At 39.0% G+C, this 13537-nt stretch overlaps 1 protein-coding gene across 1 annotated transcript in view; it reads right to left on the reverse strand.

Moving 5' to 3' along the window:
• Positions 1-13537, reverse strand: part of LOC103031966 (proton myo-inositol cotransporter) — a 122141-nt gene that overhangs the window by 43093 nt on the left and 65511 nt on the right. The window contains exon 4 of the mRNA XM_007234950.4: positions 4521-4629. Coding sequence (XP_007235012.3) covers positions 4521-4629 — 109 coding nt within the window. The remainder of the gene's footprint in view (positions 1-4520; positions 4630-13537) is intronic.

A 13537-nucleotide genomic window follows, 5' to 3' on the forward strand; every position in this document is an offset into this window, starting at 1 on the left:
AAGGAGTTCTTCAGTTTGAAAATGTGGAGGAACGCCTAAAGTTGCTTAGAGGAAGATTTCAGAAAACTTAAGGTGCTTCAATAGCATGTTCTTCCAAGAACATGGATTCCATATCATTGACTTAATTGTTTTGGGACCTCCTCCTTACTTTGATTGGTCCTAATCATTGACTTAAATGTTTTAAGACCTCCCCCTGACTGCAAGTGGTTCTGTCTCATTTGTTCTAAGACCACCCTCTGTGACTGGTTCTAATTACAGAGTAGATTCTAACTGCTCCAAATTAAAATGCAATTACAAATTGTATTCTAAAACATCCTCCTGACTGTGATTGGTCCTAATCAGCCAGTCATTTTTTTTACACCTCCCCTGAAAGTGATCGGCCCTAATTGTTGTGGATTCACTGTCATTTGTTCTAAGACCACCCTTTGACCTTTGATGTTGAAAGTATACGTTTATTGAGGGGCTTTATGAAGGTGTTCTTCAGTTTGAAGATGTGAAGGAATCCCTAAAGTTGCTTTGAGGAACATTTCAGAAAGCTTAGGGTGCTTTCAAAGCATTTTCTTCCAAAAACATGGATTCCTTAAGATGCTTTGAGGAACTTAAAAAAAGGGTTTAGAAGATAATAAATATTGAAGCACATTGAAAGCTGGTGATTGGCCCACACCAATGACCTCACCCTGTAATTGGTTGTAATTACAGAGTACATTATTCTAAGAACTTCCCTTGGCAGTAATCGGTGTCCTAATCGCACCATTATTTGTCCTGAGAGCTCCTCCTAACTACAACTGGTCCATTGTTATTTGTTCTAAGACCACCCTTTGTGATTGGATCTAATTACAAAGCAGTTTTTTCCCCTGAATCCCCCTCTGACTACGATTTGTCCAGTCTCATTTGTTCTAAGCCAACCCTCTGTGACTGGATCTAATTATAAAGTCGTTTTTTATATTCTGAAACCTCCCCTGACTGTAGTTGGTCCTAATCTTTGACTTGATTGTTTTGAGACCTCCTCCTGACTTTGATTGGCCCTAACTATTTACTTAATAGTTTTAAGACCTCCCCCTGACTGTAATTGGTCCCAATTATAACATTACTTGTCCCAATTGTGCTATTATATTTGTTCTGAGCTCCCCCTGACTGCAAATGGTCCTGTCTCATTTGTTCTAAGACCACCCTCTGTGACTGGTTCTAATTACGGAGTAGATTTTAAATGGTCCTAATTAAAATGCAATTTAATTTAATTTCTCCTGACTGTGATTGGTCCTTTTCAGCCATTTTTTTAAGACCTTCCCCTGAAAGTGATCGCCCTAATTGTCGTGGATCCACTGTCATTTGTTCTAAGACCACCCTTTGAGATTGGTCCTAATCGCCTGATTGTCGCCTGATTGTTTGTCCTAAGACCTCCCCTAGGCTGTGATTGGTCATGATCACCCTATTGTTTGTGTTGATATATCCTCCAGCCGGTGATTGGTCCTAATTACATTATAGTTTTGTGACTTCCTCCTCTATAAGACTGGTCCTAAACATACTATTTTTTGCCTTGAGACCTTCCCCAGTCTTTGATTGGTCCTAATCATATTATTGTTTGCCATGAGAGCCCCCCCCCCCCCATTCATCTGCCTGTGATTGTTCTTAATTACCCAATTGTTTGTCCTGACACCTCTCCTGGCATGTGATTGGTCCTAATAACACTGCTAGTTTCACGACGTCTTGCTGACTCTGATTGGTCCTAATTACCCTATTGCTTGTCCTGAGACCTCCCTTCTGCCTGTGATTAGTCATAATCACCATTTTATTTGTCCTGAGACCTCCCCTCTGTCTGTGATTGGTCAAATTTACCCTTTTGTTTGTCGGGAGACCTTCCTTCTGCATGTGACTGGTTATAATCACCCTATTGTTTGTCAGGAGACCTCTCCTAACATGTGATTGGTCCTTGCTAACTGTAATTAGATCTGATAACTCTGTTGTTGTTCTTAGACCTTCTCTAGCCAGTGACTGGTCCTAATTACCCTATTATTTGTCCTGCAACCTCCTCCAGCCTGTGATTGGTCCTAATTAGCCTATTGCTTGTTTTGAGACCTCCTCGAGCCTGTGATTGGTCCTTATTAGCCTACTGTTTGTTCTGGCTGTAGTTGGTCCTAATAACACTTTTGTTTTAAGATCTCTCACTGCCTAATCACCCAGTCATTTGTCTTGAGACATCCTCATGTGTAATTGATCCTAATCACACCATTGCTTCTTTTGATACCTGCGTCCCCCCCCCCCACACACACACACTTTAATTGTTTTTTTTGTTATTAGTGTGCTCTGAGACCAATCCTTGAAAGGACTTGACATTAATCTCAGTTTTATTCCTTCCTAGATCTCCCTTGCCTGTGATTGGTCCTATTCAATCCACTGTTCATTCTGAGGCCTCCTCTTGACTCTGATTGGTCCTATACATGGGATCATTTGTTCTCAGGCCTCCCCCGATTGTAATTTATCCTATTCACCGCACTGTTTGTTCTGAGGCCTCCCCCATTACTTTGGCCAGTCCTAATCACAGTGTTGGAGACCTCCTGTGAATGACTGTGAATGGTTTAATGCATGGTTGTCAGGAGCACTGCACTGTGCGGACCTCCAGCAGTGTGAAAAGTGCAAGATATAAGCGGGTCTTTGGGTTTTAAATAACTATACAAATATATAATAAATTTTTGACACCATGTTTCTAAATAAATTGTTAATTTTAAGTATGTCACTTTAAATATTGTATAATTCAACCTGATCGACCTACCTCCTTTCAGTTCCTTTAAAACACTGCAATCAAGGCCTTTGTGTGTGTGGAAGGTACACACTCTGGACTGATGTATGTCTGGTGTTGTTTGTTGACTAGTGACTGTAATAAAGTACTATACTGTAATAACTGGTTAATAGTAGATGAATATGCTATGATTTAAGTTATTTTAGAGTGTGTGCGTATTAGCATTAGCATTATCCTCCACTAGGTTCTGTATAGCGTGTGGTTCTCTTGCAGGTAAAACAGAGCACTTGATGATAGTGTTATATAGCTTCAAATATTATGCGATGTTTTAATGCTTCACTGTAAAATAGATCCACACTTCAGACTCTAATTAAACTCTTTATTTACCTTCTGAAAACTCTCCTTAACACTGTCAGCTACAATAACGCCCAGGAATGGCACAGTGCACTTTATTTAAGTTTTTAGCCATTTAAACTACACTGCTAGTTTATCAGCTTTATTTAATCAGATTTTTCACATAATTAGTGGTAGAAACCATGTCATTTTTAGACAATTCAGGCTCATAAATCTGGTAGTAATATAGTTAAAAAAACAGTCAAAAGTTTAGACTCACCTTCTCATTTAATGTGTTTCTTTATAAAGAAACACATATAGAATAATGTATTAAACTTAAAAGTGGTAAACAAAACAAAAGAGCATTTAGGTGCTCTTATCTGGGGTGCTGTACATTTCTGGTTTCTGAGGCTGGGAACTCTGATAAACATATCCTGTGGTTCTCCTTGGTCTTGGTTTTCCTTTCCTGGGGTGGTCCTGATGAGAGCCAGTTTCATCATAACGTTATTGACTGACCTTCATTTATTAAAGTATTGTTTTCTTTACTTAGTTAAGTAGTTCTTACCATGATATGGATTAGAGCATTACTCAAATAGGTCTGTTCTCTGTATTATAGAACACAACTGATGCTCTTAAACACATTAAGAGGCAAAAAATTCAAGTGATTAACTCTTGATGAGTTCAGCACAGCTGTTAACTGAAAGCCATTTCAGGTGACTCTATCTTATAGAGCTGACTGAGAAAATACTAAAATGTGCAAAGCTGAAAGTGCTACTTTGAAGAATCTAAAATATAAAACATATTCTGGTTTGTTAAACTCTTTTTAATAAAAAAGTACTGGATTTAAGCGGTATGTCCAAACTTTTGACTAGTACTGTACATGATATTAAATGAGCTGACCTGAATAGTGACATAAGTGACATTTCGAGGACGGGTTCTAGAGCACCCGGCTGGCGCGGCTCACGCTGGGTGATGCTACGCGAGTGTGTGACTGATCATCTCCTCTTCCTCCTCTGCCCTCCCTGACAATCCCTCTCACCTTCCACACTGACAGCTGAGACTCAGTAAACACACACATTTACACATTTACACTGAGACACAATATCTCTCTCACACACACACACACACACACTCTGACTGCACCACCAGGGGTTGCCTAGCAACGGCACATGTCCCAAGATTGTTTACAGCTTTGGGAAAGTAGTTGATTGCGTAAGGTGGAGGAGAAGAAGAATGGAACGAGGTTATGAAAATGAAGCAGCCAATCAGACGCAGCCTGTCACCGGCAGCTGGAAAACAGAGCCGAATAAATCTGCAGTTTTCTCTGGATTTAACCGAAAGCCTTGGCTGTGTGAAGCCTGAGCCCCGGGGGCTGGTGTGGTACAGCGGCGATGTGTGTGTGTGTGTGTTTGTTTGTTAGTGTGTGTAAGAGAGACGTAGCGGTGCCTACATGACCGTGTTGATGCCAGAGAGCTGCTGGAACATCTGGAGTCCGCAGCCCACGATCAGAGCGCGCCGTGCTGGAGGGTAGGTCAGCATACGCCACAGAATTGGGCCATCTGGAAGGAACAAACACATACACACATATATAAAAAATAAAACAATTATTCAAGAATCCAATAAATACATTTTTCAAACTATAAGGCGCACCGGACTTCCACTAAGGCTCGGTGCAGCAGCAGCAGCATTAGCATAAGCGGTTAGAGCTAGTAAATGCTGCCTGACAGCACTACACTGAAAACCCTGAGCGTTTTGGTAAATCGATATTAGCGATTAGCTAGCAAATTCGCCCCACGTAGCTTGTTTTAACACGGTAAACACGCAGGCTATAGTCTGATATACTTACCTTTGAACGGAGAAAGACCTAGTGCTTAGAATGGTTAGCGGCTAATGCTAATAGTTTTTCAGCCTAGGTGCTGGAAAACTAAACTAAAACTCCTGTATAATGCTGCACTTCAACAGAATGGCTTTACTGCTTCTTAATACATAACATTTAAAATTTATAAATAAGGTGCACCAGATTATAAGGAGCACTGACAATTTTGGGGAAAATTAAAGGATTTTAAGTGTGCCTTATAGTGCGAATAAAACACTATGCATGAGGCTTGTCACCAACAGTAAGCAGAGGTGTCAAGTAATGAAGTACAAATACTTATTTAACTTACTTAAGTAGAAATATTACTGAAGTACAAATATTACTTACATTTTTACACAATTATCTGAACTTTCTACTCCTTATATCTTAAAAATAGCTTTGTTACTCCTATTTTACTTCTGCTTGATTTCATTATGGCTTTTCATCAATCAAATAAAACCCCTATCCAGATAAATCTTTTCATTCAGATAGAGTGAATTTGATTGTGGTTGGATGAGTAGTATTATAAACATATACCATTCTGACACCTTATTGGTTAATACGATCCATCACACCTGCACATGTCACCCCCCCCCCACTCCAGCAAGAACATAGCAGACGTATGTAGCCTAGTACGAACATGATCAGTGCAGAGACTCAAGAGTACTCAAGCTCTAGAAATGTCCCAACTAAGCTTTTTTGTCATATTTACACTGTAATAAAATGCATTCATTTTCAATCGGCACATATGCAACTGAAACAGGCAGCCTAGTGCATCCCAAATTTATCTACATTAACATTTTAATATCAAATTATAGTCATTATGGCCTATAGAAAAATGTGTTTTGGGGAGGGGGGGTTGTAGTGGACTAAGCTTTTATTCTTAATGGCATTTACCCCCTTAAATTACTTTTACTTTTATACTTGCAAGTGTTCCGAAAGCTGCACTTTTACACTTTTACTTGAGTAAAACGTTTGATTTGATACTAAAACTTTTATAAAAGTATTTTAAACCCTAGTATTTATAATAGGAATACTTTTGACACCTTTGACATTACCTTAGTGACCAACCAATTACCATACATAGCAAACACTTAGCCACACCTTATATATACCTATACCATGTCAACCACCTTAGCAACAAATCCATTACCACAGCAACCACTTAGCCATACCTCAGCAATTAATTAAGAAAAAAATAACATAGAAACCACTGATCAACTGATCACCGCATATTCAGTGAAAACCTTAGCAACCGATTCCACCTATTTCACAGCAACTGCTTAGCAACCAACCAGAAACACCTAAATAACAAATTGCAGTGTTACATTAGCCTGATAGCTTAATTCAAAACTAAAGAAGACTTCAGAGTGCTTTTAGAATTTCTGGTCTTCTATGATTGCCTATATATGGATTAAACTGAATATTTTCTGTTATTATAATAATTCAGTGATGTTATGCAGAGCTTTTTTCTTTAATCATGCTAATGAGAGGCCTTTTCTTTACTGGAACATTACCTGGTAAAAAGGTCGTTTAATATTCCAGGTCAGGAAAGTGCTTTAAAATGTCTGTACACATCATTAATTGAGTGGGGTTCATTAAGTCACAGCTCAGCTCGTCTCGGAGCAGCTGGAGGACTGGAGGACTGGGGACGGCTGCAGCTGTACTGCGCTGCCTCCAATCCCACTGCTAAAAATGAATATAGCACAGCAGCAGGAAGAATAAGAAAGAGAAAGAGAAAGAAAAGGAAAGCTGCTTGAAATTCTCCAAGCCGCCGCTGCCGAGCAGAAACACTGTTAATTAAGGGAGAAAGGCTGAATGACGGCTTTCTGAATGAATGTCCTCTGTGATTGAACCTTTTCAAAGCCTGAACTTCTGCAGACTTATCTCTCTCTGTAATAAAACTGAGCCAAACTTTCCCTTCACAAAGAAAAGACGAGCGCAGGGCAACACAGCATCACTAGTGCATGTTTACATATTAATCTTTGTAGTATTTACATATTAACAAAAATATATTGCTATAAAGATATATTTGATTTGATATTAAGAGTTATGGCTTGAAAATGAGGTCAAGATAATAATGGTGGGGAGATTTTGATCTAGTATTAATCTGCATTCTGAATTTGTAGTTTGTTTGAAGTACTTACAGCATGACTGTAATGTATGTGGAATGATTTTAATCCAGTATGAATCTGCAGTGTACCATTTTAAGCGCTGTAGTGATGATTGTGAAATGATTTTAATCCAGTATGAATCTGCAGTGTGTCACTTAAATGTGGTAGTGATGATTGTGGAGTGATTTTAATCCAGTATGAATATGCAGTGTGTAATTTTAAGTGTGGTAGTGATGATTGTGGAGTGATATAAATCCAGTATGTATCTGCAAAGTGTAATATTAAGTGTGGTTTTGATGATTGTGGAGTGATCTTAACCCAGTATGAATCTGCAGGGTGTGTACATTATCATTTAGTATTAATTGAGTATGAATATGTAGTGTATAAAAGTCTGGGAGTAATAACTGTGAAATGATTTTAATCCAGTATGAATCTGCAGTGTGTCATTTTAAGGGTAATAGTGATGATTGTGGAGTGATTGTAATCCAACATTAATCTGCAGTGTGTCATTTTAAATGTGGTTGTGGTGATTGTGGAGTGATTGTAATCCAACATTAATCTGCAGTGTGTCATTTTAAATGTGGTTGTGGTGATTGTGGAGTGATTGTAATCCAACATTAATCTGCAGTGTGTCATTTTAAATGTGGTTGTGGTGATTGTGGAGTGATTTTAATCCAGTGTGAATCTGCAGTCTTTATACTTTCTTAGCTGGTTGAAAGCATCTAATCAACTATGAATGCACGATTTTACTGGGGCTGAAGTAATTGTGTTGTGAGCTGAATCCAGCATGAATTTGCAGTGTGCGTTGTTTTTACAGTCTGACAAAACTAACTGTGGTCATTTTATTCCAGTATGAATCTGCAGTCTGTATATTTTACAGTCTGACAGTAACTAACTAGGAATTCATTATATTTCAATATGAAACTGCAACTTGTTTTGATTTAAGTCTGACATTAATAGTTGCGGAGGGATTTTAATCCAGTATGAATTTGCAGTGTGCATATTTTTAACAGTCTGACAGTGTGGTTTATTCCTAACTGTGGTTTATTCCAGTATAAATCTGCACTCTATATATTTTATAGTCTGACTGTAATAACTAGAAATTGATTGAATTTCAATATGAAACTGTAGCTTGTGTTTTTTTTACAGTCTGATATTAATAGATGCGTAGTGATTTTAATTCAGTATGATAGTCTGAGAGTAATAATTGTGAATAAAATTGAATCCATATACGAATTATTATATATATTTGCCATGTTTACAGATTTTACAGTCTGAAAGTAGTAAATGTGGAGTATTTTTCATCCAGCATGAATATGCAGTGAGTGTGCATCGATAGGTTATTTGTGTCCTAATATAAGGTAATATATCGCATTTCCAAAAGCATATCAGGTCTGGTCATTCTTCTATCAGACACAGTGTGTAGAACAGAGGGAGCATTGTGGTTCAGTGGGTGCCGTGCACTGTGGGTAACAGCTGTGAGTGGGCGTCCTGCGGCCGGGTCTTTAGCTTTTAGATGAATCCCACAGAACAAGACCAGAGCAGATCTCCAGCACTACAGATCAATCACGGGTCTGAGAGACAGGTCACTGAAATGCCAGGTACGCATGAACTCAATGACCCGGATTAAACTCCAGACACAGCAAGCAGAGTGAAATGAAGTATAGTCTGAGTTCTGAGTTCTAGAAAATAGAAAAACTGTGTAAATGCTAATTAAACATATTCTGAAGTGTGTGAATGAGAACAATGTAAATGAAGAGATTGCACTGCTGATGATTCTCATGCAAATGGACTGAGAATATTCTAGAACTGCATTTAATGATGAGAGTGATTTATGTGGTGAGACTGTGCTAAACAGAAAAATCAATTCATTCATGCATCCATCCAGTCACCAATCCATCCATCCACACATCTGCTAAGCCATCCATCCATCCATTCACCCAGCTAACCCTCCATCCAGCCAACAATGCATCCATCCATTCTTGCATCCATCATCCATTCATCCATCCATTCGCCCAGCTAGCCCTCCATCTAGCCAACAATGCGTCCATACAGCCATCCATCCATCCATCCATTCGCCCAGCTAGCCCTCTATTCAGCCAACAATGCATCCATCCATCCATCCATCCATCCATCCATGCATCCATTCGCCCAGCTAGCCCTCCATCGAGCCAACAATCCATCCATCAATTCATCCATGCATCCATCCATCCATCCATTGGCCCAGCTAGCCATCCATCCAGCCAACAATCCATCCATCCATTCATTAAGCCATCCATCCATCCATCCATTGGCCCAGCTAGCCTTCCATCCAGCCAAAAATCCATCCAGCCATCCATGCATTTATATATCTAGCCACCCATCCATTCACCCAGCCATCCATCCGTCCAGACATCTATCCGCCTCTCAAATTAATAGAGGGATATAAATAAACTCTCTATTTTTATTCAGGCTGTGTTTTATAAGAGGAACAGGATGTTTTCAGGATGTTTGGCCTTTGTCCACCGCCGGGTCTCTCTGGTGCCATCAGATCAGAACCAGTGCGGCTAATGGTGGAAGTGCTGTGTCTCGGAATAGGGACGTTGCAGCGGCACCGGATCGTAGCTCATGGTGAATGATGGCTGTCCAGTCCCTGGAGACAGGCGTGGAGGACCCTTATTGGATTACTGCCCCCAAACCCAGATTCATGGAGCGTTGAGAACCGGACTGCCAGTGAAACGGCTCTTATAATGAAGCACTAACTTCATTCCCTCAGATGCACAATCTCTACTTCCTAACAGCTGCTCCAACATGTGCACGGCCCTATCTTAATCCAATCAGCACGGTCCGGAGGAGCGCGCTCAGTACAGGGAGAGGAAGTGTCAGCGCTGGGCTGACGGATCACGTCGAGAGACGGTGGTCTGCGATGCTAATCTAACAACTGCACTGTTTATCGCTAACTCAAGCTAACGCACGAGAAACTGGCCTGGGATTTGTGGGAAAAGGCTTTTATTAGGAGTCACTACTGTCCTGGGAAGACTTTCTATGGGATTTTGAAGCATTGCTGTGAAGTTTGAGCTGATTTTTTTCACCATTTTTGGGCTGATATGCAAAGGTAAAAAAGTAAATCTATAGTGGAGGAGGGTTTAAAAATAGATTTTTAGATTCAACAATACAGTATTGATTCATATAAACCTTAATAAACTTCCTGTAAACTTTTAAAGCTCTAAGTGTCTCTTTTAAATATCAGGACCCTCAGAATTCTACTAATGAAGTGTGGAGCTACTTTTAGCTTGTTAATGGTGTAAAAATAGTCATGATTTTGCATGAACAACTCTATGCCCTTATCATTAGCATTGTAAGCCTGTTGGGAGCATCGGCTAAAAGTGCTGTTTTATGGAACGCTGAGCGTGAACAAAGGTAGGCTATTCCACAAAAGTTTTTAGTCATTTTCATGTTTCACTACAACCCAAGTCCATTTAACACCAGGTTTCTCCTTTAAGTGGGAATGAGAACTGTACGTTCATTTCTTGTTGATCGGAGCTCTGCTCTCAGTCATCACCATGGTATCGCTGTGCTACATGCTACTTTCAGCGTGGTGCGGAGTTCTGATCCAGTCTGGTGGAGTGTCAGTAGTGTTAGGAGTGTAAGATTTTGCAGTAACAGTGTAATCTGTGCTGGTGTGAGTGTATTAGAAACTGTGATTAATAAAAAATGGGCCACTGCTGTTTAGAACGACACCATCCCAGATTCCCCAATTACTCCATTTCACAGCAGCGTTTGCTGAAATAACACCTATTCTAAAATAACACACTGTGAAGCCAGTTACGGCACACAGCCCTGCTTAGTGTTACTACAGACTGATTTCGCTATTTTCCCTGATTCCCATTAATTCAACAAAAAAAAATTATACTGATCTAATGCTTAAAGACAGATTGCTCAAACCTTTATTACTATTCTAAATAAATAATGCATATAAAAAAAGTTATATATCTTATATAACTAAAATCATAGCTAATGTTTTTTTATTATTTATACAGTGTTTCTCACATTTACTTTAACATTGAAAAATTGTTTAAGCAACAAAATGAAAATTCAATTTTATTATTGCATATGATATGATATGGCACACCCCTGAGATAAAAAAAAAATACTATTAAAATATTAAAATACTATTAATTATACTAATAATTTTATCAGATTGGAAACAGAAGTAAATTATCCAGAATGTCATGACACTAATAATACACTCCGAATATCTCCATATATCCAGGGTTAAAGTAAAATAAACGATACTGGACAGATATAATCTGTTTCTAGTACATATATTATAGGAAATGAGAACTGTGTGAATTTTTCTTTTGCTAAAAACAGCAAAAAAGTTGTACCCTAATGTGATAATTTAGGGGTGGGTGATTTGGCACGATATTTTAGGGTATAATATTGTTCACGATATTCAAAAATGTTGGCGATATTACTGTATACGATTCGATATGGCACACCCCTACTGTCTATAACCCATACTATTATTAAACCATTCAAGAAATCAGGAGGAATTTCAGTGTGTAAAGGGTAACAGCTCAAGTCTAAGCTGAACACCAGTGATCTTCAATCCCTCAGACGCACTGGATCAAAAACCATCATTCAACCATAGCTGATAGAACCACATGAACAACAGATTACTTTACTAACCATTGTCAACAACAAGCTCTACAATACAGAGTTACCATTAGTGTTGTAGTCAAAATCGATAGAGTTGAGTCTTAGTGTTCGAGTCTGAGTCAGGGACCGAGACTGGAAAAAACGAGACCGAGACCAAGGCAGACCCAGATTAAAAAAAACAAAAAAACAATAAAGTATCTTCTCTATTTATTAAAATGATTCTTAATCTGTCTCTTCGAAAACTTAATCAGAAGTCACCACATGAAGTCAAGTGAATCAAATTTCATTTAATTTTACTATAACGATTTGCACAAAAAAACTATAAAAATAAAAAGAAACATTTTGATTTACAACCAGCAGCAAACAAACTTCTGAGCTTGTCGCTAAGGTTAACTAGCTCATCGCTAGCTTTAGTTTTCTTCCAGTAACATTAGTGTGTTAGTTAGCTTGTTACTAAGGATAGCGAGCTCATCGCTAGCTTCAGTTCTCTCCCTGTAACATTAGTGTGTTTGTTAGCTCGTTGTTAAGGATAGCAAGCTCAATACTAGTTTTAGTTCTCTCCCTGGTATAATTAGTATGTTAGTTAGCTCGTCAATAAGGTTAGCTAGCTCGACACTAGCATTAGTTCTCTCCCTGGTATAATTAGTGTGTTACTTAGCTTGTTGCTAAGGTTAGCTAGCTCGACGCTAGCTTTAGTTCTCTCCCTGGTATAATTAGTGTGTTAGCTAGCTTGTCGATAAAGTTAGCTAGCTTGACATTAGATTTACATTTCTCCCCGGTATATTTAGTGTGTTACTTAGCTCGTTGCTAAGGTTAGCTAAATTGTCGCACGCTTTAGTTCTCTCCCGGTAATATTAGTGTGTTAGTTAGCTGGTCACTAAGGTTAGCTAGCTTGTTGCTAGCATTAGTTCTCTCCCCGCTAACATTAATATATTAGCTAGCTCACTGTTTTTGTTAGCCGGCAAGTTTGCACTTACCGCTCCTTGTGCTTACAGAGAAAGGACTGATACATTTTTTTTATTGTTTATGTTCAGCAACAACAGAAAAAAGGTTCAGTTTCTAATGAACTTCACCTCAGACAGAGGACTCGGACTCGGCCAGTTTCGTCCACAGTCTCAGAGTCCACCTCAACCCGAGACAAGGGCGATTCCAATCTAGGCTGAACCATCCCACAGTGAAAATAATGTCAATATTGTAGAACATTAATATTGTAGAATATTTTTGGATGAAATGGATGTTGTGTACTCAGCAATGGTGAAAACTTGATAAAGCTGCAGCATCTGTGAGTAAATGTGCTGTAGGATGCCATATGGAACCTGTATGCCTCCATGCCCAAACATACTTCATCTTGTATCCAGGCTAGAGGCTCCCAACAGGGTAATAGAGCCTCCTTTCAATTGTACAGTTTCCCCAGTAAACAGCGAGTCAGTAAATGTATTTTAAACTGATATTTGACAACATATCATCTGAACTCCAGGTGATGCTGGACTGCTGTGCTTAGATATCTCTCTAAAGGAAAAGTAGCGTTGTAAATGTTATACATGTCTTTGCATCAGCAGTCAGGTAAATAGAAACGATCAGATATCAGGGTCGGCCCAGAATTTCCAGGTGAGTGAATCATTGCTTTGTTTGTCTCAGTCTTTTCACTCATGTTTGTATTATTCTCAGGCCAAATTGGGTTGGCGGAGACAGCGCAGTTCAGATCACTGAGCTTGTTCAGACAGGGTAGAAAATTACAATTGGTCATGCTGTCATTATACCTGAGACAATATTGAACAAAATATCCCAGGAATCAATGGAAAGATAACAGACTGCATGGTGGCCAATCTACTGGCATTAAAGGAGCAGCAAGGCCAA

Source organism: Astyanax mexicanus, chromosome 2 (genome assembly GCF_023375975.1).
Source record: "Astyanax mexicanus isolate ESR-SI-001 chromosome 2, AstMex3_surface, whole genome shotgun sequence".
NCBI lineage: Eukaryota > Metazoa > Chordata > Actinopteri > Characiformes > Acestrorhamphidae > Astyanax > Astyanax mexicanus.